The 24,549-nt window shown below is 48.3% G+C and overlaps 1 protein-coding gene across 8 annotated transcripts in view; it reads left to right on the forward strand.

The window, feature by feature from the left end:
* Positions 1-1,371: 1,371 nt before the first annotated feature.
* The window catches only part of nrxn3b (neurexin 3b), a 204,809-nt gene continuing 181,631 nt past the window's right edge, over positions 1,372-24,549 (forward strand). For 2 of the 8 annotated variants that reach the window (XM_084699950.1, XM_084699952.1), the window contains exons 1-3: positions 1,372-2,068; positions 7,215-7,235; positions 7,652-7,678. In XM_084699950.1, coding sequence (XP_084556076.1) covers positions 1,372-2,068; positions 7,215-7,235; positions 7,652-7,678 — 745 coding nt within the window. Of the gene's footprint in view, positions 2,069-3,790; positions 3,812-4,480; positions 4,506-6,495; positions 6,527-7,214; positions 7,236-7,651; positions 7,679-9,013; positions 9,026-16,098; positions 16,134-17,430; positions 17,545-21,792; positions 21,801-24,549 lie in introns of all 8 variants that reach the window. The other 6 variants (XM_084699951.1, XM_084699958.1, XM_084699953.1 and 3 more) reach the window with 6 other exon arrangements.

Genomic DNA, 24,549 nt, shown 5'->3' on the forward strand with positions numbered 1-24,549 from the left:
TACATACACATGTACAATTCTAGCTATGAATCATCCACGGGCTCTGTAAGGCTATTATTAAAAAATAAGTGAATGCCTTTGAGTCGTGACTGGTGGATGCAGTGTCTAAAAAAGAGCAAAGCAATATCCATGGTATTGTTTGTGTGTGCTCAAAACACTTTCCTAAACATAGATTTTGACAATTACGGGTTTCTGTGAAGTGGGGGAGCATCCTAACATTTTTATGAATAGCTGTTTATGATTTTAATACCCCAAAGAAATGCAAATTAAGGGGGAATGTGGCTCCAAGTAATTAGTCATATTTATCAGTGAGTAGCAGGCCCAGGGGAGAGAGGAGGAGAGGATGGGGAGGTAAACACCTGTTCAGCCTCACCTCAATGGATCTCACTTAACCACAAAACAGGAAATGATTATCTAACTATTGATTGCTCCTTTGCTATTCATGGATTCATGTGACATGTCACAATAATTGTTATCTCTGTGCCTTGGCTGTCATTGGAGTAAGGCGAGGGAAATTATATGTCTATGATAAACACCAGTAGCCTTTCAAATAAAAAGGGTTGTTGGGGAGACATGGCCAGAAGTATTAAAGTAAAGTGCTCGTAAACACCATTTAATGACCTCAATGAGTGATTAAACTCTGCATTTACCTAAAATCTCTCGTGATTGTGGAACATAAATATTTAAAACTATGAATTTGTTTATGTAGGCTGTTAAAAGCAATTGTCATGATGGTGCACTAGGCTCAATTATTGACTTGGGTTCGGAAATTGTGCTTTGGCGGCCGCATGCTGTGCATGTTTCAAAGTCAATCTGCTCTCTCCAGCGAGTGCGAGTACTCAGAGAAGTAGAGATGGGAGTTTCTGTAAGATGGTAACAATAGTGTTTGTGTTGGTTGCAGATTCACCATCTGCGTGGCTGCGGTTGGATGAGCTGACACCATGGGACGTGGACTTGAACCTGCAGCCAAGATGGAGGCTGTGAGCTGCACACCCGGAAGTCGCTTCAAAGGAAACACTTCCAAGGGTCCTCGCAATCACTGACAGAACACGACAAGGATCGCTTCAGCTAACAGTTTCAGCCAATCCTCATTTGCAGGAAATTAGGATATTTCTTCACAGCTCAATGAACAGACTTTGAGTGGAAAATCAGCATTTGTTTGTCGTATGTCTTTACACAGTACCCGTCTCATCAACTTGAGCAACATACAATTTATATTGCTCTCAAAACGATACTATGCTTTGGTCCTAACAAAAAAAATCACATTTGTGGAATATACCTGAACTAAGTCTTGAGGTATTGTCAAAAACCTGATGATATCGTCCCTCTGAAGATATCTCACCTCTGACCCCTAACTGCCGTTTTTCTACCATGAATCCCACTAAAGTTCCCCAGCGTGTGCTGCTTGTGCTTGGTCTCCTACTTGGGGCATCCTGGGGTCTGGAGTTCCCCGGCTCAGAGGGCCAGTGGGCCAGGTACCTTCGCTGGGACGCCAGCACCAGAAGTGACCTCACCTTTCAGTTCAAAACCGACGCAAGTGACGCCCTGGTTCTTTACTTTGACGACGGTGGCTACTGCGACTTCCTGCTGGTGACAGTGACCGAGGGGAAGCTGCAGCTGCGCTTCAGCGTGGACTGCGCCGAGACCACGGTCACTTCCGACAAGATGGTAAACGACAGTCGCTGGCACTTCGCCACTGTCAGCCGGCACAACTTGCGAACTGTGTTGGCGCTGGATGGGCAGACGAAGGCGGATGAGGTGCGGCCTCAGCGGCAGTTCATGAAGATCGTCAGCGACCTGTTCCTCGGGGGCATTCCTGGGGACATCCGCTCCTCCGCCATCACGCTGCCCTCTATCAGGGATCTGCCTCCGTTCAGGGGAGTTATCACCGATCTGGTTTACGGCAACAAGGTTCCGACGCTGGTCGACAGTCAGAAGGTCCGTCTGGAGATGATGGGTCTGTGCACGGAGAACCCGTGTGAGAACGGAGGCAGCTGCTCGCTGGCGGATGGAGAACCCTTCTGCGATTGTTCCAAAACCGGATATGCAGGTCGATACTGCACAGAAGGTAGGGTGACACTTAACATCCTTAACTCTGTCTAAGGAGCGCACGGCATGACTGGAACTTTGTGGCCAGCATTTAAATCTCACCATGAAATAACTCTAGGTTTGGGTGTGTGGTCCATTGTTCGTACATTAAGCACATGCTTCTTGAGAAGGAGAAACACAATTTTCTGCACTCGGGTGCTTGCATTATGGATTAAGGAGAAACGTTTCTCTTGTTTCAGTCATAGTTAATGAGTTAATTCACCTGCTGCCAAACAGATTCAGCTTCTCTGAGAATTCATAATATCTAACACACGTGTTGCACTTTTCTCAGAAGTCCAGGTCTAACTTCATGAGCAATGTGAGTTTACAAAGTCCAGGAAATAATGTGTAAAGGAGGTGGTTCAGTGACTTAACCATGTCAAAAAATATTTTGTTAGCTAGAATCTAGCCTGCATATTTTTTACTAGTTTGGGTATAGCTGGAATGGAATACTTGACCTGTACTTTACTGTGAAAGTGGTTATTGCAGAGTTCACAGAAAGGTATGTTTACCCTGTAATTATTGGGAGTGAGTCTGCAATATGTATTTCATTTTCTCGTTTATTTATTTTCACAAAAAAGTGGTACAAAGATGCCTATGAGTGTCATATTACAACGTTCCGTTTTTAATGTTTTTTCTTATATTCAGCTCCTGAAAGTGATTCAGAGATCTAAAGGTACATGTTGGTTTGTTAAAAAAAACACCTCCATCTTTCTGCTCTCCCTTTTCTGATAAATTTACCTTTTTCAGATGCAGCGCTCTGATGAAATCTTTACTAAAACCCAATAGTTGGTTAAAACCAACACTCATGTTATCTTAACTTCCCACTGTTAACCATTCTGTAATGACAAATAGCTTTTCGGCTACCTGTTCTCCTTTACCAGTAATAACTTATAATTCATAAATGTATCATTCTAAAGAAATACAAATACATGGTAAATACTGTACACATCCACTTACACAACTGTCTCTCTGGGCTCTACAGGGTGAGGGGAGTGTGTGATTTAGACCCCCAGTGAAATGCCTTCCCTGCTGACCCACTTCTTGCCTGGCTATGTCACAGACATGGCTGAAGGATGACTCCATTTTGAATCAGAGAGGGGAATGCACACTGAACACTCACATCTGGGCTCAGATAATGACTCATGTTTTACGTACATTTCTTGCGCTTCTATTTATTTATTTATTTATCTTATTTGATCTCTTTGCTCTTTTTTTTTAATACTCAATGTAGGATTGACGATCGGTTACATTTAGCTCAAATCTTATTTTACACTGTCAGGATAGCTTGAATCTTAGTAAAGCCAGTTCTAAAAAACGATCGTTTGCAGAACCCAAGGTCCCAGCCTCAGCCCTGTAGCCTTGTCCAGAACAGTGCAGTCAAACATACTGTCTGACCCAGCCCGCCCCCGCCCCCTCCTCCACACCCCGGCTCCTCTCGTCTCTGCCAACAAAGGAACGAGGAGGAAACACCGTCAGTCTTCTGAGAGCTGCTGGCAGGCTCACAGGGGTTCCCTGACACCCCTCTGCTCAAACAACCCAGATTTAAAAGGTCCTCTTGTGATTGGCCCTGACAGCTAAGTAGAGGGTCGTTTTGATGCCTCGGGGTGCAGCTTCTGATTCGCTGAGCATCCCTGGTGATGGAGAGAATGAATGCTGCCACTAGGCCAGAGACACCGCAGCAACGTGGTGGGAAAGAGAGAGAGAGAGACAGAGGGAGAGCGTGAGAAAGGGAAAGTGAGAGAGGGGGAAAGAGTGAGATAGGGTCTGTTCCTTCAGTTTTCCACACTGGGCCTTCCTGGCTGTAGGCTCGTGTCATAAAAGAGGGAAAGAGGGAGGTAGAGATAGAGAGAGAACAAATGAGAAAAAGAGAGACGTAGGTTTCCAATTGATGCATTTCTCTTTCTCCATCTCTCTCCCATCCCATCTCCCTTCTCTCTCTACCTCCTATTCATTGATGTGGCTGATTGTTGATAGCACCATGGAGACGAGGCACAATAATTAGGAGGATGATGAGACTAGAAATGGCTAATTTGCCCAGGAAACGACGGGACAGATACAAACGTAAATTCAAACTGACGGCTCAGACTCGGGGAGTCGTATTGTCGTGTTACGACCGCTGTAGTGCTGCTGCTGCTGCGGTTTATCAGGCACGCCGTTGTTCTCCTGCAGCTGCAGGTTTAGTGTCGCGTTCACACACACACACACACATGCTCGGCACTCACACACATGTACACACTCGGTCGGGCACACGCGCACACACTCGGTCATACAGATTTGGACACACGCACACGCTCGTTAGCAGATGAGAGGAGCAACTGTTTTAACTGGCTCTGTGAGAGTCGTTGCTTCTGTGTGTACGTTTGTTGCTTGCCTTAATGAGTAAATAGAGCAATCTGTCAGACCTGTGAGGGTGAGTGTGTGGCTGGATACATGGCCAAAAGCCTTCCTCTCACATCCAAGACCCTCGAGCCTCTTTCAGCGGACAGATGGCTGACTGGGCCTCAGAAGCATTTAGTCTGGGCCCTGGCTGAGGCTGGGGATGATGCTAGGGCTGAGGCTAGGGCTGAGGCTGAAGGGCTGTGGTTGAGGCTAGGAAAGGGGCAAGGGCTAGGACTAGGGATGGGTCTAGTGATGGTTCTGGAGGCTCGGGATGGGGGCTGGATTTAGGATCTCAGTTCTTGTGTGACAGGACCTCAGGAGAGGAGGGTTAGGGCTTGTAAAGGGACAGCATACCTACGCTACAGTACCTCCCGTTGACTATGCATGTGTTATTCCGGCTAACATCCACTTCCACCTCCGTCACAATCACCGCATCCTCAGTGCTACAGTAGCCTGCTGGAACTGCTGCAGCCTCAACCCTAAACCGCCCAGCAGATTAAAACAATAAACAGTTGGCTTTAAAACACATGTTCAATCTGTCCGCCCATGTGGATCACGACGTATCAGCGGTTAAGTGTGTCAGGGAGGGGAGCAGATCACACAGTTTGTTCTCGCACAGCTCAATTCCGACACAGTAGGCCTACAGTGGAGCGTCATAACGGCATATATTCGTTAGGTTTCATGGTTGCTACTCAAAGTGAAATGATCGATTTGAGTATCGAGTCATTTTGAAGGTGGGCACGATGGGACTTCCGTCGTCATGATTCTTCATTCTTAAAATAGAACAATTTAGATTGTTTTCGTGCCTCGTACCACCCTAATCTGACATTGTAAATCTTTCCAAACCTCAGGGTTCAAAATTAAGATTAAATAGGCTACGTAGCCTAGCGTTTAAGGTTAAGGTTAATTAAGACACAGGATTGTTTCATGAATATCAATGAACTTATGATCCAACTCACAAACCGACGTCCACCATTTGTAATGAGAAGGTGATGGCGCGTTTTTCTATAAAAACTGCACGTCATCTCCCGATAAAACACTAGTAATTGATGGCTGGGGCAAGCAAACTGTTTAACAAGTGCTGAAACGATGCCTCAAGGCTTAGCCGTGGGATTAATAAACATACATGGAAAAATGACAGTTACAATAATCTTACTATAAAAGTAGGTCAGGGAAAAAAAGGAAAGCGCGGGACTTGCCGGATTCTAACGCAGAGGGCATTTGTGTCTAGTCCCGAGTCGGGAAATGCTGTTTGGACTGGAGCAGGGGGCGGCTGGTAGAATAGAGCAGGGATTACAATCACACCACATGTCCTCCTCAACCCACTGGCTTGTTCTTCTCTCTTCCACATGAGGGTACAGGCTTTATCTGCATGCACCATCTACTCACACACACACACACACACACACACATGAACACATGCTAACACACACATGCATGCCCACACACAAACATGCCTGCTGCACACTCACACAGATCTAAACACACATGCTGATCACACAGCCAAATATGCACACATACACAAGGGCAGACAAAATACAAACCGGTTGAAGAAATATCCGTTTGCCTGGAGAGAGGCTGTGTGGTCTCTCTCGAGTCTCTCCAGCCGTCTTGTTACAGTACAGAAGTACAGTACATCTCCTCTGCTTGGCTCCCATCCAGCAGACTATTACAGTAACACACTCCTCCAGCTCAGTCTGAAATTACCGGGTGGCCATTTTGAACGCCTGCATATTAGCATAGCAATATGACCACTTGCCAGAAGCGGGAAATCCATCTAACAGAGAAAGACCGGGCCGCTATCAGTCCAGATGAATCCTTGGCCTCCAGACCAGCCAGGCCCGGTCCGGTCTGAGACCACAGCTCTGCTGCTAATTGCTTTGAGTCAAATTAATAAATTATATTGCGTATTACCCAGCTCTTTAAACGTCTTAACACAGTCCACTTCAGTTATGATCAGTTTAATTCCCTGCGAGTTGCTCTCCAGGCACACTGGAATGAAAAGTGTGTTTAACTACCACCCAGCGCCAGTCCAGGAAGGGAAAGGAGGCTTGGCGTCTATGGGAATGCTGTAGTTTAGCATTGCTATGCTGACGCTAGCAGCTAAGATGCGTGACTGGTGTAGATAAAGTGGTGTGTTTGTTTGGAGTGTCTGTGCCTCCAGGGGTGACCCTAAGAGCACTTCAAGAGCTGTAAACCAGCAATTTTATTCCCGTGAAGATACAAAATTGAGCTTTACTATGAGTAAACAGTGTGCATTCCCCCTAAAACAACGAGGATCCAGAGTGTGGATTTGGGTCGGCATAGAAATGAAGGGTGGACCGGGGGGGTGGGGGGGAGGCGTCCAGAGATCCACAAACCTCACAACCTCATAAATCCACAGAGGCCTCTCACTGGCGCTGTCCAAAAAACAGCTTGGATTTATGCATCTAGGTGTATGTGAGGAACTTTGTGGCATATGATGATGCAGAATATTATGTCTCTAACAATATTCGTTATGTGAAAGAGTTGTTTGATTACAATAACAATCTGCTCCTCTGAAACCAGGGGACAGATGAGTTTGACTTTCTCTCCACAGGAGTTTTAAACAGGCATGTACAGGGACACCTATTGGCCCTTACATGACAGGAACTGCTTAATTGTGTGTTGATTGTTTGCATGATAGCTCCCATGCAAAAGAAGCCAGTGTGTTTGCTAATGTCGGCCATCTCTCTGCCTTCCTCCCTCCTCCTCCTCTACCTCAGCGGTAATCCAGAGGAAACCAGGTGAGTTCTGAGCAGACCAGGGCAAAGATGGAAATGCTATAAAAAAAAAAACATATATATAATATATATTATTAATATATTAAGGTAGATTTGTTATTTATTTATATATTTGTAACACTCGTGAATCAAAAACTGTCAGCTAGTTGTAGTGATAGTATAATCGATGTCTAAGTGTATTATGTAATACAATATCCATGTGATAATTGTTATGGTAGATGATGTTTATCTGTCTTGGTATCTGACTTCTAAGCCATTTCTATCAGAAAGCTTTCCTGTGCTCTCTGGGAAGCTTTGTCAAGGGTGTGACAACCATGGTTCACCTACTGGTGAAGCATGCACAATCACAATACAGCTGTATTGGTGTGTTGGTGATCTGAATCTTCTATCTCTCCATCTTTCTTTTTCTCCATGTCAAGGGTTGGCACATCTAAAGGCTGAGCAAGGTACGCCCTCTTTTTCTTCTTCTCCCCCTTTCTAGCTCTTCGCCGTCTGCCTGGCATGGATTTGGCCCTCTGTGTGTGATTCTCAATGCCCTCTCTCTCTCCCCCTCTACCTGCCTGTGACGCTGTGTGTGTGTCATGGCAGGGTCCAGGGCTTGCATGGCATGTTCTCCTCACCCTCTCCAGGTTTCTCTGTGTTGCATAACTATCGCTGGATTACTGCTGGAGCTAACAGGGAGAGGCAGGCTCTGCTTGTGAGCAGAGGAGGAGAAAAGAGGGTAGAGAGGAGGAGGAGGGAGAGAGGAGATAGGAAGGGGGAGAGATGGAAAGAGAGGAAATGAGAAAGACAAGAAGAGGAGAATGAGAGGAAGGTGGAGAGAGAGGAGGAGAGAGGAAGGGGGACAGAGGAGAGATGGATAGATGGAGAGAGAGGAAAGGAGGGAGGAAGGTAGAGGAGAGAGAGGAAGGGGGAGAGCAGAGCAAAGGAGTAGAGGGGGAGGGGGGAAGAGAGGTCAAAGGAGGAGGAGGGAAGAGGAGGAGAGGAGTGTGGAGGACTTCAAGAGAAGGAGGGAGCAGAGCAGGAGAGAGGAGGAGGAAAGGGGACAGAGAGGCAGAAGCAGGCTGAGGTAGGGGGAGGTAGTGACATGGAGGGAGGTGGGGAGGGGGAGGTTGGGTGAACAATGGGTTGGCAGTGTGATGTAGGTGAGGCAGGGGGGGAGGTAAACGGGGAGCTGTTCAGGGCGATCCACGGTGATCTGTTTGCATGTGACAGGCCCTGGCTTACCCCTCTGCACAAACACAGCAGCACTTCCTACATGTCTCACTTCAGACACGCACACACATACAAATGCTTACGCACACCTACATACACACATACATGCATACAAACACACACACAAACAGTACATACATGCATACATACATACACACACACACACACAGTGTGAGCAGCCCCTAGGGTTTAACCAAGGTCAGTGCCCCTGCTCTTCGCATCACAGGGAGACCCTCCTGCTCATCTCCACGGCACGCCATGTGTGGGCATGTCGTGTTTGCAAGTGTGCATCATACAAGCCTGTGTGTGTGTGTGTGTTTGTGATGTGTCTATGTGCGTTTGTAGCTGTCTGTGTATGTCTTTGTGTGTGTGTGTTTAAAGGCCATGGGTGTTCCCGCTCCTTCACCAGGGAACCCAATCTGTTTGCTCGAGCATCACCGTTTTTGCACGGAGGCGTCCTTTGGTTTGCCTGCAGTAACTTGCAGAAAACAATGGTTCATCCCTTCTTCTCCTCTCTTCCTTCCTTCCCTCCTGCTTCTCTCAACGGGGGACGTCATCCTCTGTAGGCAGAAACAAAGGTACTTCTCTCCTCCCTTCTCTCCTATCTTCCTTCTATCCTTCTGCTGTGTGAAGCACTGTTGTATCATTCTGCTGCTGGTCAATGTAATAATATGCATACAGCTGATACCTGTGTGTGTGTGTGAGAGAGAGGAGGATACATGTTCTAGCAGAGGCCAGGTCCCCTCTCCATCACACAGAGGATCAGCGAGGGAGTGGGCCGACAAGACAGTGAAGGCACAGCCAGGATTGGGCTGCTGTGTCACACAACATAACTGAATTAATGTACAGTGTTACGCATAATCTTACATAAGGCCCTTTAAGCACACACACGGTGGATGGTGAGGGTTAGTTAATCTAAGTGTGTGTGTGTCTGTCTCTGATGTGTGTGTGTGTGTGTCCTGGTTCTGAGGACATGCTTGAATCTACTGTGACACCGACTACACTGGGGTTCAACTTAATGAGAGCTGATTGGACAGTTTGACCTGACATTTTGCCAGGAGGTTGGGCCATGTGGATGGCTTGTGCATAGTAATGTAGGGCTTTGTTTCATTATTCATTCAGTATGCATAATCTGATGTGGGTTAGTAAGTGTGTTTCTATAAGTGTGTGTTGGGGTGTCTGTGTGTGTGTGTGTGTGTTTGTACGTGCGTTTGTGTGTCGGTTTCTGTGTGTATGTGTGCGTGTGTGTCTGTCTCTGTGTGTGTGTGTAAGCCTCCGGCTACAGTTAGAGCAGTCTAGGATTGTGATGCTTTATGTCTATACATATACATGTTGGAATGGGAAACATGAAACACACACACACACATCAGAGATAGACACACCACATGCATACACACACACACACACACACACACACACACACATCAGAGACTCTCGTAATTCCATGTTGGTTCAGTTAAGCTTAAACACAGGCCTTCACTGTCTCACATCCAAGAGAATGCAGCTGAATGTCTTTTTATATTTGCTATCTGGCAAATGGTTTAGAAGGAGTGAGAGAGAAAAGACAAGAAGAGGAGTACGGCAGAGAGGGGGGGGGGGACAAAGACCAAAGGGAGGGAAAGAGAGAATGGTGGAGGGAGGGAGAGAGGGATGATGAAATAGGCCAAGGGATTGGAGGAGAGGATGATGGCAGGAGGAGAGAGGGACAGAGAGGGAGAGAGAGGAAGGAGGATGTTAGAGCGAGTGAGAGAGGAAGGAGGATGGCAGAGGGAGGGAGAGAGGAAGGAGGATGTTAGAGCGAGTGAGAGAGGAAGGAGGATGGCAGAGGGAGGGAGGGACGGAGGGAGGGACAGAGGGAGGGAGGAGAGGGTGATGGTGAGTAGTTGGAGAGGCGGGTTAGCCCCCAGGGGTAAGACTCTGTGCGTCAGCCAGCCGTGTCCAGCCACACATCTGTAATGTGAATACGGAGCACCTTGGCTTATTACTCACATCCGGGCTAACACAGTGGCATCCCACCAGGGCTGTGCTCCAGTTAGCATCGTGTTCCACTTTAGCCTGTAGTGATAACCTGTAGCGCTAGCCTTAGCCATGCACTTTAAACTGTAGCGCTAACTTGTAGTGCAAACCTTAGTTGTCTTAGGTTACTATGTGCCCTAGTGTTGATTCTTGAAACATTCAGTTGAATACAAACACATATTTGTTTTTCTGGATTACTCTGTACTTTATGGGACTATTCTGTGTTTTACAGAACGGTTGACAACCCTGGTGTTTGTCACTTTAGCCTGTAATGCTAGCCTTATATGTGCACTTTAGCCTGTAGCGCTAGATTGGTTAGCCTTGCTACGTAGTGCTAACCTTAGCCTTGCTATGCTGGTATGCACCCTTGCTCCCTGGCATTTGGCTGTATTAGCATTCTGGCTAAAGGTCAAATCCCGTTCTAGTTGTGGCGTTCATGGAAAGTTCCAGATTGTGTTCATTGACTTGTTACCACATGATTTCCCTCTCTGTAGCTTTCAGTTTCCTCCTCTTTTTTCCCTCCATCTTCCTACGGAGCTGAAGAGCATCCAACAGAGCATTGTGCAAGACAGCCTAGCCTTGGGGCTGCTCTATGACTGAGGGATTACGGCAGAGAGGAACTGTACTGTATGTGCTTCTGCAGAGTTAGCTCGCGCTAAATTTAGCAGCGACATAGAAGGACTCTCCTGAGGGACTGAGAAAATACTGACACGATTGAGGCAGTGAGTTTGGACTTTGGTTGTGGAGGAGAGTGTTAGATTGGACAGAGTGGGGTTGAAGGAGGGAGGTTTTTGGTGCGAGTGGAAGACGGTGATTGAAGGAGAGAGAGAGGGGAAGGCAGAATGGGTTAGGTTCTCCTACCTAATCCCTATACTCTGGGGCTTATGGCTGGAACTTATTCTGCAGTCACACTCTCTAATTATCCCCTCAAAGTCCTGCTGCAAAGTACACTTTGATTCCTCTCTTCTCTGTCACTATATTGCTCTCTCTCTCTCTCTCTCTCTCTCTCTCTCTCTCTCTCTCTCTCTCTCTCTCTCTCTCTCTCTCTCTCTCTCTGGCTTTCCCTGATGTCTCTCTCTCTCTCTCTCTCTCTGGCTTTCCCTGATGTCTCTCTCTCTCTCTCTCTCTCTCTCTCTCTCTCTCTCTCTCTCTCTCTCTCTCTCTCTCTCTCTCTCTCTCTGGCTTTCCCTGATGTCTCTCTCTCTCTCTCTCTCTCTCTCTCTCTCTCTCTCTCTCTCTCTCTCTCTCTCTCTCTCTCTCTCTCTCTCTCTGGCTTTCCCTGATGTCTCTCTCTCTCTCTCTCTCTCTCTCTCTCTCTGTGCTCTCTCTCTCTCTCTGTGCTCTCTCTCTCACTCTCTCTCTCTCTCTGGCTTTCCCTGATGTCTCTCTCTCTCTCTCTCTCTCTCTCTCTGTGCTCTCTCTCTCTCTCTCTCTCTCTCTCTCTCTCTCTCTCTCTCTCTCTGGCTTTCCCTGATGTCTCTCTCTCTCTCTCTCTCTCTCTCTCTCTCTGTGCTCTCTCTCTCTCTCTGTGCTCTCTCTCTCACTCTCTCTCTCTCTCTGGCTTTCCCTGATGTCTCTCTCTCTCTCTCTCTCTCTCTCTCTGTGCTCTCTCTCTCTCTCTCTCTCTCTCTCTGGCTTTCCCTGATGTCTCTCTCTCTCTCTCTCTGGCTTTCCCTGATGTCTCTCTCTCTCTCTCTCTCTCTCTCTCTCTCTCTCTCTCTCTCTCTCTCTCTCTCTCTCTCTCTCTCTCTGGCTTTCCCTGATGTCTCTCTCTCTCTCTCTCTCTCTCTCTCTCTCTCTCTCTCTCTCACTCTCTCTCTCTCTCTCTCTCTCTCTCTCTCTCTCTCTCTCTCTCTCTCTCTCTGGCTTTCCCTGATGTCTCTCTCTCCCCTCTGCTCTCTCTCATCCCTCCCTCTTTTTCTTCTCTCTCTATTACCTCTCTCCTTCTCCCTTCTACTACCCTTCTCGGTGTGTGGACTTCATTACTGGACAGAGCTGACGTCTGTGTCTGGCCTCCCTGTGTTGTCTCTCCTCTCTTTTGGTCCCTCTCTCCTCTGCCTTTGTGGAGAAAGGAATGTGGATGTGTCTCTGCAACGCCAGGCCTCGGCGTGTTGGATTGTGTTAGCCCTTGACGCTACCACCATGCTAGCATGGAGAAGATGAGAAGATAAGACATCACCCTCTTCTACTCGTCTTTTTTCCCTCCCACATGTGTTGTGTTTCCTTTTTTTCCTCTCCTCTCCACATTCTCTTTTTCCTGACCTCTGGGATCAACCGAGCAAAACTGATTCCCTCTTTTTCACGGATCACAAGTGCGTTTGCATTACATAACCCACTGTAGAGTAGAGAAGGGGAGGAGGGGCTGGAGAGAGAGAGGGGAATAGAAAGGGAGAGAGAGAGAGAGAGAGAGAGAGAGAGAGAGAGAGAGAGAGAGAGAGAGAGAGAGAGAGAGAGAGAGAGAGAGAGAGAGAATAGAGAGAGAGAGAGATGAGAGAGAGAGAGAGAGAGGAAGAGAGAGGAGAGAGAGAGAGAGAGAGAGAGAGAGAGAGAGAGAGAGAGAGAGAGAGAGAGAGAGATTGAGGGATTGAGGGAGGGAGGGAATCTCACTTGGCCATATTTGCCTTTTTTTGTTTGACTTGGTTTGCACACACACACATGGCACACACACACACACACACACCATCATTATACCTGTGATGATTAAGCCAGTGTCAAAACCGACTGTTTAATCTGTTAACAGGAATTGTGTTTGTCTCTACTGGCTTAGACCTCCACACTGGAGTAAATTGTGATGTTATGACAGACTTGAGTGTAGAGAATGTTCACACAGGAACCCACAAAGAAGACAGTGACCTTCTTCCCGTTTAAACCTTTCTGCTTCCTCTACGACAGGATGGTTTTACGGTGTAAGGTGCGTTCTTAAGGCTGGTATTAACAGTGCTGGGTCTCTTACCTAGAGAAGGCTCTGTTTGAAGAGACCATTCCTGAGGTGTGACAAGGGTTTGAATGCATGTATGTGTGGCGAGGTGTAGTGTGTGTATGTGTGTGTGTGTGTGTGCGTGTGTGTGAGTGTGTGTTTGTGCACTGTGACTGTGTCATCTGTTGATGTGATGGCTCAGTCAGCCAGAGATGTTCACACTAAGGAAAAGGTAAACAAACATGGCATACCAGGAGAGTGGTAGCAGGCACAATACACACAATACAAACACACAAAGAATACACACACACATACATGCACACACACCCCTTCTGTTCAAATGTCCATTTTCGCTTTTCCATCTGCCTCAATAACGATTTTGTGTCCATCGTGCTTTCACTTCCTCCATCTCTCCATCCCTCCATATCTCCATCCCTCCATCCCTCTGAGTGGCCAGCTCTCTGTTGGCGTCAGGGCAGGTCTGACGCACGGTGACCTCCTGACCCCCCCCTGCTGTGGGTTTTGATACGGCCTAGCCCTGTCATCTGTCAACATCTCTCCCTCTCCCTCTCTGTCTCCCTCCCCCTCCCTCTCGCTTTCCTTCTTCTCTCTCTCTCTCTCTCTCTCTCTCTCTCTCTCTCTCTCTCTCTCTCTCTCTCTCTCTCTCTCTCTCTCTCTCCCTCCCTCTCTCTCTCTCTCTCTCTCTCTCTCACTCACTCACTCACTCACTCACTCACTCACACAAATACAGTTCCTCCACACACGGACAGCATGTGTTTGAACGTTAGTCAGAGATGTTTGTTTTCCTGTTGGTAGCCCATGCTGTCTAACTTCCAGAACGTGTAAATGTCATGTGAGCACTGAATTATATTTCCTTTGCGTTTTATGTTTTCTACATTACGTACACACAGTAATGCATGGCTGGATGGATGACTGACTGGCTGGATGGCTGGTTGGATGGATAACTGACTGACTGACTGACTGGCTGGATGGATGACTGGATGACGGATTGATAACCTGGATGACTGGACGGATGGCTGGATAGATGGCTGGATAGATGGCTGGCTGGTTGACTGTTCTTTGAAGGCCACGTTTGATCTTCGGTCTTGCCTGTGTTGTGGCCGGATCAAACCTCCTGTGCCTCCTTCCTCCATGACCTGATGGATATACGTGAGTTGCTAATCTGGGTTTTAATTGGCTGCAAACGGCAGTGTAGAAATATGCCGAGGCCGCAGATATCCTCCGCTACTGGGGGAGGGGCAGGCCAGCCTGAGGGATGTTCAAGGCTCCTCTGAGAGACGTGCAAGGCTCCTCTGAGAGACGTTCAAGGCTCCTCTCCTTGTCAAGTAGATAATTACGGGAATGTTTAGATCATGAGCTCATGATCAAGCCATTATGGTTGTGTCAGGGAGGAGACAGGACGCGGTGTTAGGCTGCGGGTGTATTGTACTGTAGCTGCGTGAACTGTGTTCCTATATCATAGGTTATAACAAGACTCACACAGGAGTGTGTTAAGTGTGCGTGCTTAAGTGTGTGTGTGTGTGAGTGTGTGCGTGTAGAGCACGTGTGTCGCCATACATCCTTTAAGGAGTGTGTAAGTGAAGGACTGAGAGGCTTATTCTCGCAGAAAATCCATATCGCTCTGGAGCGTGACAGCGCTGCCATGGCAACCGAGCGTCAGTGAGGCGGGGGGGTGGAGTGATGTGTATCGCTGGAAAATATTCGATACCGAATCGTGGGGTCGAAACAGGGAATGTATCGGATGTGAAAAGGAGGCGGTGCAGTCCTCTCTCTGCTCTGCGGCTGCATACCTCCGCAGACGAGCCCCACCTGCTCCTGACCCTCGTGTCACTGCCACACCCCCACGTGGGAGTTTTACAGTGTGTGTACGTGTGTGTACGTGTGTGTGTGTGTGTTGTACATGGTCTCCGGCACATCAGCATGGAGGCGATGAGACGGTCAATGTCACAGCCTTGACGTGTGAACGCAGAACTCTGTCACTCCCATGGGCTGCATCTGATTAAACCCTACTCCTCTCTTTATAGGAAGCAGTAGCCGGTAGAGAGAGAGATGGAGAGATAGATACAGAGAGGGGAGGTGGAGAGAACGGATGCAGAGAGGGAGGTCGAGGAGGCCAAAAGAGGAAGAGAGAGGGGACGTGGCAGGCAGGTGAGGGAGATGGAGAAAGTGAGTGCCAGGTAGAGAGAGAGAGAGAGAGAGAGAGAGAGAGAGAGAGAGAGAGAGGAAGTTAGGGAGAGGGCCCTCTGTTCCTCACAGAGGGTATAGACTATGAATGCCTTAGGATCTTATCATTAGGCTGCCACAACATCTCTCTCACTGACAAACAACTCAGCCAATGCGTGCTTTCTGTTTAGTCAGGGGCCCCTAGGGGCCAGGCTGTGTGTCCTACTACCTGGGACACCAGAGCAGAGCTGTCAGGGCCTTCCCTTCATCCCCCCATCCCTCTATCATCTCCCTCCGCATCCCTCCATCTCTCCCTTTGCTTCCCTCTACATCTCCCTCTCCATCTCTTCATCCCTCCCTCTGCCTTTCCCCACCCCTCCCTCCCTCCCTCCCTCCCTCCCTCCCTCCCTCCCTCCCTCCCTCCCTCCCTCCCTCCCTCCCTCCCTCCCTCCCTCCCTCCCTCCCTCCCTCCCTCCCTCCCTCCCTCCCCTCCTCTTCCAGAGGAACAGAAAAAGGGCAGGGCTATATATAAAGAGGAAACACATACGTCAGACTGGGAGAGTCATCTCGTCACCTCAAGATAACTCTCCCATCAACTTCAGGTGCTGCTGTCATATTCTCTCAACCTGGGGTCATATACATCTGAATATTTAATTGAGAGGGAGGATGGAGGGAGGTGGTGGTGGGAAGGAGGGCCTTGTTGGTTTGGCTTGTTGGTTTTAGTCACTGAGATCTGGGTATGTTGGAGATGGAGTCAGTGATTTGTGTGTGTGTGCGTGTGTGTGTGTGAGAGACTGGCTGCCCTCTGATTGGGTGAGTGAAGTTTGTGAAAGACGACTCGGAGACTTGACACCATATAGAGTTCAGAAGTGACTCACCGAGAAGATATCTCCCCTGGAAACTCTCCCTCTCTCTCCTTCCAACACAAGTGACACACGCCACAGACATGCACGCTAACACAAGGATCACAAATTCATTTAGCACAAACTTCACATCAAAAGTGATATTCAGAGATGGTAAGAGTTAGATCTGCAGGCAGATGCTCGAGCCATCCCCATTTGACCTTGCCATACACCCTTCATCCAAGTGTGTGTACGGCGTTTCTGTGAGTCTGTCAACACAGGTGTTTATGTGAGTGTGTTTGTGTGTGTGTGAGAGAGAGTGTGTGTGTGTGAGAGTGTGTGTGTGTGTGTGTGAGAGAGAGAGTGTGGGTGTCTCAGAGAAAAGGCTAACAGTGATGAACAATCCACAGTGTCTCATGGTTAAATGATGGGTCTCTGTCGAGCCCTCAGTCAGGCAACACCAGCTAAGTAATTGGTGTGTGTTTCCTGGCAGAATGGGGCCAGTTTAAGAGGGGGGGAGATTTTTTTGGGGGGGATGATGGAGAAATGGGGAGGGAGGTATTGAGAGATGTAGGGATGGAGAGAGAGGGATAGATGAAAATGAAGATAGGGAAGGGGGGATAGAGAGATGGAGGTGTGGGATGGAAGTAAATACTACCTGTCTGCTGTAAACCATCACCATGTCCTTCTAGTTAATATTCCCAGGTCACATCCCATTATGAATCATCAATCATATGTTTGTTAAACTGTCATATTGATCTGAGCTTGTAAGGTCAGCTACGTTCACACTGCAGCTGAATGTGATCTGATTCATCTGAACCAATCAGATGCTTTCCTCTCACACAGGGCTGTTACCTGGATGACAGTGTAATCACCCCAAAGTGCATTTAATCTGGAATTTTCTATTTGGATTTGGGCTACTTCCTATGTGGTCCAATATTTTACAATGCAACCTCAATCTGAATTCATCCAACATTTACGTCACTGTAGATCAACATTCGTCACATTTCTGCACCGGTAGGAGTCAGTGAATAACGAACATGGAAGACAACTGCAGAGGTAATGAGTGGAGGGACGGTGAAGCGTGGAACCTCAGAAGTCTCACCACTGACAGGATTATCCAAGTAAACCTGGGGAAGTGTGAGGGTTTGCATTGTAACCCGGCTGTCTTTGAGAGCATAAAAAAATGGCAGAACGTTGCCACTGAAAAACATGTCTGCCATGTCAACAAAAAGTCAAGAGCCTCAAAGCTAAGTTTAAAGAAAATGAAACTCAAACCTATGATGTATGGATGTCCGTGTTGTTCTAGAGAGCTTAGTCATCATGGAAATGATTATAAAGTTGTGGTGACCCTGGTGTGGGGGACAGCTTTCTGGTTGCCACGGTTGCGTGTGGTGTGGATGGTGAGGGGATTACTCTGCCTATAAGAGAGAGCTGGATCTCACTGTAATAGATATTAGTTGCATGTCCGGAGTGTCTCTCCTCGGCCCTCTCTGACACATCAAATACCACACACACACACACACGCACACACACTATCTGCTGATAGTTAAGTAAGTTAAGCAGAACTTCATTCAAAATGTGTGTGTGTGTCGGTGGTTTTCAAGAGGAGGTGGTTGTGGTGGTGGACCTGCCAAGCCAGAGGCGGTCTCTCTCTGGTCTGTATGTCAGAGAATAGCCCTGGAGAATGTGATCTTATTTTAGAGTATCTGCTGGCTGGAAACAGTTAGTGACAGTGGACAGCACAGACCTTCCCTCTCCGTCGCTCTCCCGCTCTCCCTCCCTCGCTCCTTCTTTCTCTCTCCTTCCTCCCATTTCCTTGCTAAACCCCTCCTTCCCTGTTTTTATTTCCCTCTCTCTCTCTCTCTCTCTCTCTCTCTCTCTCTCTCTCTCTCTCTCTCTCTCTCTCTCTCTCTCTCTCGCTCTCTCGCTCTCTGTTCCTCTCTCTCTGTTCCTCTCTGTTGCTCTTTCCCCCCCCCCTCCCTCTCTCCCTCTCTCTGTTCCTCTCTTTGTCTCTCTCTGTCTCTGATCCTTTCTCTGTGTTCCTCTCTGTCTCTCTCTGATCCTCTCTCTGTGTTCCTCTTCCTCCCTCTCCCCCTCTTTCTCCCTCTGTGCTGTATCAGTGAGTGAGGCTGGCTGTAATTGAGTCATTTTCTCCTCTATTCTCTCTGGCTTGTGCTAGCAGCTGGGTGAAGGTGACCTCTCTCATTGTTTTGCCTCTGTTTTTCTAGCGCCAACGCGGCCTAATCACTCTCCAACAATACAGAGGGTCAATTAAACCTGTCAGGCAGCAGCTCTGACCTCAGACTCGCTAGTTTACACCTCCTCTGTCGCCGGGGCGATGCTCGCTCACCTCACTCTCTTTGGAGAGACAGCACGTTTTAGAAGCAGGTGGAGGTGAAATGGTGCAGTGTTTTTTTCTCTTTCCTCTCCCTTCTCTCTTTCCCCACTCTCTTCTTCTCTCTCTATGTCTTCCCTTCTCCTCGCTCTCTCTATCTCTCTCTCTCTCTCTCTCTCTCTCTCTTCCGCCCCTCTCTGTCCTCGTCTCTTTCCCCTTCTCTCCTTCCGTTTTGGCATGTCTTTGTTCTGTGAGTGTGTGTGTGTGCATTTGAAGGGGGGGGGGGGGGGGCGCTAGGAGGGTTCCCGTGCTGTCGAAGTGCGGGCGCAGGAATAATCCCTGCCTGTTTGGAGCTCTAATCCCTCTGCCAATCCCAGCTCTTCATTACCCACTGCATTAGCCGTTCAGCTGGGGGGTGGGGGGTGGGGTGTATGTAGGGGGGCTGGGGTGGTTTGAAGGTGGAGAATAGGTGGCCGGGGGTAGTGGATGTGGTGGTTTGGGATTTAGGGTGTCTGGTAGCTGAAATGTGGTTGCTTTGCAATGTGGCTAGTAAATATATACTGTATGTCTGAGCCTTGGACAGTGGAACGCTGTTCTGGAATGGAAGAAAGGGTGACCAATTTACTGTGTGTGTTGACTTATTTTACTGTGTGTGTGTGTGTGTGTGTGTGCTGTGTGCTGTGTGTTGTCTGTAGTGGCCTTATTAGTGCAAGCATATAGGTTGTGTGTTGGCATTCAAGACATGCTGAAAGATGTGCATGGTCTGGTGAATTAGTGTAGGGAGTTGGTCAGAGTGAATCATGCTCTCTATCTCTCTCTCTCTTTCACCCGCTTGCTTTCTTTGGCTCATGACTGATTTGGCTCATTAAGAGGGCAGAAAGAATTAATTAATGTCATTAAATAAAGAGTGCTGCTCGCAGCCACATGGGCAGTGTGGAGGAGGGAGGGAATCAGGGAGAGATGTAGTGAAATGGGGAGGAGAGTGACGAAGGAAGGGTGGGAAGGATAGATCTAGTGAAGTTTGTAGAGGGAGAGAGGAAGGGAGGGAGGGGGGGGGAGATGATGAGGAGGAAAGAGAGACAGGGCCTAAGGGAGTGACAGGGGACAAATGGAGGGAAGAGAGATGAGGGGATGATAGAGGGAGAGAGAAAGAGAACAGAGGGGGAGTGAGGAAGGGAGACTGGAGCATGGAGACAAGCCTGATGGTTTTGTGTTTTAGCTGGTGTATGCTAACCGCTATGGCGTCATATTGGAGGGAGAGGGAGAGGGAGAGGTAGAGAGGGGAGAGAGGGAGAGAGGGAGAGAGGGGAGAGAGGGAGAGAGGGAGAGAGGGGAGAGAGAGGGAGAGAGGGCGAGGGAGAGAGAGAGAGAGAGAGAGAGAGAGAGAGAGAGAGATAGAAAAATGAAGATGCAGAGGGGAGGGGTTGAAGGAAGCGATAAACAGAGGAACTGATGGAACACAAAGAAAGAAGGGAACACTATTTCCTCCATTATCATCAACATTACGTAACATTATCCACCATCACCCATTGTGTTCACAAGCTTTAAGATCCAATTTAGCAAGTCCACAGATACTGCAAATTGGACCTTATTCTGCTGCTGTCGTTCCTGGCTGGTACCATTAGAACCACTAAAGCTTTCCCCAGGGCCACGAGTGTCCTCAAACAAGCAGTGGATGCTGGCACGCACCACTGCACACTCCACCAGTTGTGTGTGTGTGTGCGCATCTGTATGTGCGTGTGTTTAAGTGTGTATGCGCAAACATGTAGGCGTGCATCTGCGGGCGTTTGCATGTGCGTGTGCGCATCTGTGCATGCATGTGTGGTGGGTGCTCGTGTGTGCATCTGTGTGTGTGTGTATGTAAGTGTGTACTGCAAGCATGCATGCGTGCATCAGTGTGCGTGTGCGTGTCTGTGCGTGCATGCGTGTGTGTGCGTGCGTGTGTGCGTAGGTTGTACAGTGCGTTCCTAAGTTTCTGCGTCCAGAGCTGATATTATGGGCTGTAATAGCGCGGTCATGACCGCAGGACACAACCTGACAAGAACATCCCCACACTGTGACCTGCTCTCTCTCTCTCTCTCTCTCTCTCTCTCTCTCGCTCTCTCTCTCGCTCTCTCTCTCGCTCTCGCTCTCGCTCTCGCTCTCGCTCTCGCTCTCGCTCTCGCTCTCGCTCTCTCTCTCTCTCTCTCTCTCTCTCGCTTGCTCCCTTTCTCTCTCTCTGTCTCTCTCTCTCTCTCTCTCTCTCTCTCTCTCTCTCTGTCTCTCTCTCTCTCTCTCTCTCTCTCTCTCTCTCTCTCTCTCTCTCTCTCTCTCTCTCTCTCTCTGGCTCTCTCTCTCTCTCTGTCTGTCTCTCTCTCTCTCTCTCTCTCTCTCTCTCTCTCTCTCTCTCTGTCTCTCTCTCTCTCTCTCTCTCTCTCTCTCTCTCTGTCTCTCTCTCTCTCTCTGTCTGTCTCTCTCTCCGCGCTCCCTTTCTCTTTGTTTATTCTGTGTGAGATAACTTGTTTATGAAATGTTATCTTGCATCAAGCTGAAACAATCTTCCTACCTGACACAACTGAACAACACAACATCTTTATATGTATACATATTTTAGTAGGAAACATTCCTCCATGCACCCAAAAGGATGTTCAAAAGATTTGCCTCTGAATGTATTTTAAACGATCAGAGGAATTATGCAGGCAACTGTGTCTGTGTAAAGTGGAGAATGTACTGTATTTAGCATCACACATCTTACAGAAATCACTGTGATGGAGAATTACTTCACAATTAGAAGGATTGATAAAATGTTCAAAAGCAGGGAACAGAAATATCAAACAGATTGCAAAGACATGAAATACCAATCAGTCCACATTCAAAAGAGGGACTAGTTTCATTCAAAGTAAAATATTTGAAGTGCCCAGGTTTTGCTTGACTTCAAAATCAAATCAAGCACATCTGCAGATGCTCATCAACGTTTTGTAGCTATCTCAATGTCATCTTTGTGGTCTTGAAGTTGAGAAGATCTGACTGGCTGTACATGAGGAATGCAGCAGACACAGTGAAGGCCAGTCACCTTGGTGTCAGCTGCACATGGGAGGTGACAGCTCAGTGGTTAGAGCATTTGTTTGTGGATGAAGGTGACTGCTAAACTATTAGGCTGTAGTGTGAATGTGTTGAGGCCATTGACCCCTGAACCCTGTCACTCTCCTACTGAACAGGAACCTCGCTCTTGTCATGTCGCTCGAAACCTTGGCTCTGTGACAGTGAAGTCATCTCTCTCCTCTCTCTCTTGACTCTCCTCTCTCCTCGCTCTCCTCACTCTCTCTTCTCCCTTCTCTTCTCTTTCTTTTCTCTCTCTCTCTCTCTCTCTCTCTCTGTCTCTCTCTCTCTCTCTCTGTCTCTCTCTCTCTCTCTCTCTCTCTCTCTCTCCCTCCTCGCTCTCTCTTTGCTTTCCACTCTCTGACAGAGTGATCCTCTGCCGCACACATTTGGCATCACTGCACGTCCTGCACCTGAGAGAGAGAGATGGGGAGGGTCTCCTCGCCATTCTTAATCACTGCAGGTACAAAAAGAGAGAGGAGGAGGAGGAGAGGGAGGGAGGGAAAGAAAGGAAGGTATGGAGAGAGAAGGGAAAAGAATTAAAGAGTGGAGTAGGTTAAAAGGGAGAGCTCTAATAGCACCTGTTTGTAGCTCTGCCAGCTGTCGATCTGCACCACTTACTGAAGGACCTGGGAAGGCAGGACGGAGGGGTGAACCGTGTGTGTGTGACCCCCTCAAGTGTGCTCTTGTTAAGTCTTGGTGTTTCATCTGCTGGGTATGTGTGTGTGTGTGAGAGAAAGAGACAGAATCTCTAATAGACCTGTGCTTGGTCACAAAGCTTGAAAGGTTAGGCTGGTCTAGTCCTGGGCACGACACACACTTACTCACACACACACACTCATCCCCCCCCCACACACACACACACACACTCACCCACACACCCGCTGATACACCACCCCTCACACACTCTCAGGGAAGGTTAATGGAGTGTGATGTGATCTGGCGCTGCTGGCTCTCATTGGCATGCAGGGAAACCTGCATCCGTCCTTGCCGGACGCTCGCCATAAATCCACAATAAGGAACTGGCGCACCTAATCTGACAGAGCTTTATAGACTCCTTTCCTCACGTCTGATTGGCTGCCCTGAGCAATCCTCTCCAGCCTTCTAGCCCATGCACGGCCCTGATTGGTTGAACTGACGCGGGAAACGCAATGGAACGTCATTAAAGTTTTTCAAAGTCGTTATTCTTTCTATTTGTCATCGTTGACATACGCACAGGTCTTTGTTGCCGGGTAGACTGGCGATGTATGGAAAGGGTGTGGTTGATGGTGCAAGGAGAGGGGTGCTGGGTGTGGTTGAGGAATAACAAATGACATGGAAATTCGTCCATCTTCCAGGTTTTTCCATTATTTCTCTCAGACGGTTTTGGGGAGTGTCTCCTTATGCTAACGCTACCTTGAGAAGGTAGCGTTAGCATTGTGCTGACTTACCATGTTCGCTTTAAACCCTGTCTGTGTGTGTGTGTTTATCGTGCTCAGTAGTTTTCTAACGCCTGTAGTGGTGTTGTGAGGGTTTGTGGTTGAGACAGTGACTGTAATGAGAATAATTTACCCTCTGTAGCGAGCTTGACCTTGAGAGAAGGGGGAGGCCCAGTGCAGCGTGGGTAATTAGCATATCTCCTCCGCTCAGCCCTCCGCCAATCACCAGCGCAGGCTGGCCAGTGGGCATGAGCAGTGCACTCTGGGAAATATGTAAACAGATGAGACATGTTTGTGGGAATTTGAGTGTGTGTGTGTTTTGGTTGTGTGTGTGTGTGTGCTCATGAGGAAATGAAACCACAATGCCCTAGCTACCCAGACTAGTTGTGTGTTGTCCTAACCTCTGCTCTGTTGTGGTGGGTGGGGGTTATATTGCACGGGTGGGTTGACCATTACTCATGTATTTCTGGAGTTGATTACTCTGGCCTGTGTGAGGATATCTGACCTGGTCCATGACCCCCCCCCCCCCACACTCCCCTCCTCCCAGAATGCATCAGGAGTTAGTTAGTCAGAGAGTGCCTTCACTGCAGCACAACCGCTAATGAAGTTCGCCCAGATGCTAGAGGGACCCCCAGCCTCCCTGCACCCCAGCACAATCTCCCCTCACTGTTCCTGGGAAAGGCTCTCCCAGCGCAGCCTCTCCTCCAGGATGGGCCTGGATGTCATCGCGGTTATGAATGTCTTCCATTATCCCCGTTCTTCCCTCTGTGCAGTTTGCCCATTAGCTGGTGAGGGAGCAGGGGTGAGAGAGATGCAATCACAGTCCTGGCTGGAAAAGTACAAGCTCTATCTGTAATGAGAACGGTTTCATTCCACATACCCCGTTTTGGGGAAAATAGTAAATATTAAAAATACTTTCATGCCAAGAGGCGGCAAAGAACAAAGCCATTTATCTTTCAGATCTTCCAGAACATTTTGCCGGCAGCAAAAAATCGAGCGTGTGAGTGTGTCGGTCTGAAGGACAGAAATAGCAGTTCTGCTCTCTGCTCCAATGGAGAAGCTGGTTGTTTGGGAAAGTTCCCACATGAAGCATGAGTGATTAATCTTGGCTTCTTCAACACCAGACAAACATAACAACAAGAGCAGCCATGTTGTCCCAGAGAGGAAAAGCTGTCATCGGACGGGTCTAAAAGCCCCAGAATGTCCCATATTCCGCTGTAACAGGAAGTATTGAGGAAGTTACATCACCAGTACCACGTGTGAGCTTCCCTTTGTGATGCCTTTTGAGAGCAGGGGTATACGTGTGTGT

Source organism: Hypomesus nipponensis, chromosome 6 (assembly GCF_054491055.1).
Source record: "Hypomesus nipponensis isolate SF chromosome 6, ASM5449105v1, whole genome shotgun sequence".
In the NCBI taxonomy this organism is placed as follows: Eukaryota; Metazoa; Chordata; class Actinopteri; order Osmeriformes; family Osmeridae; genus Hypomesus; species Hypomesus nipponensis.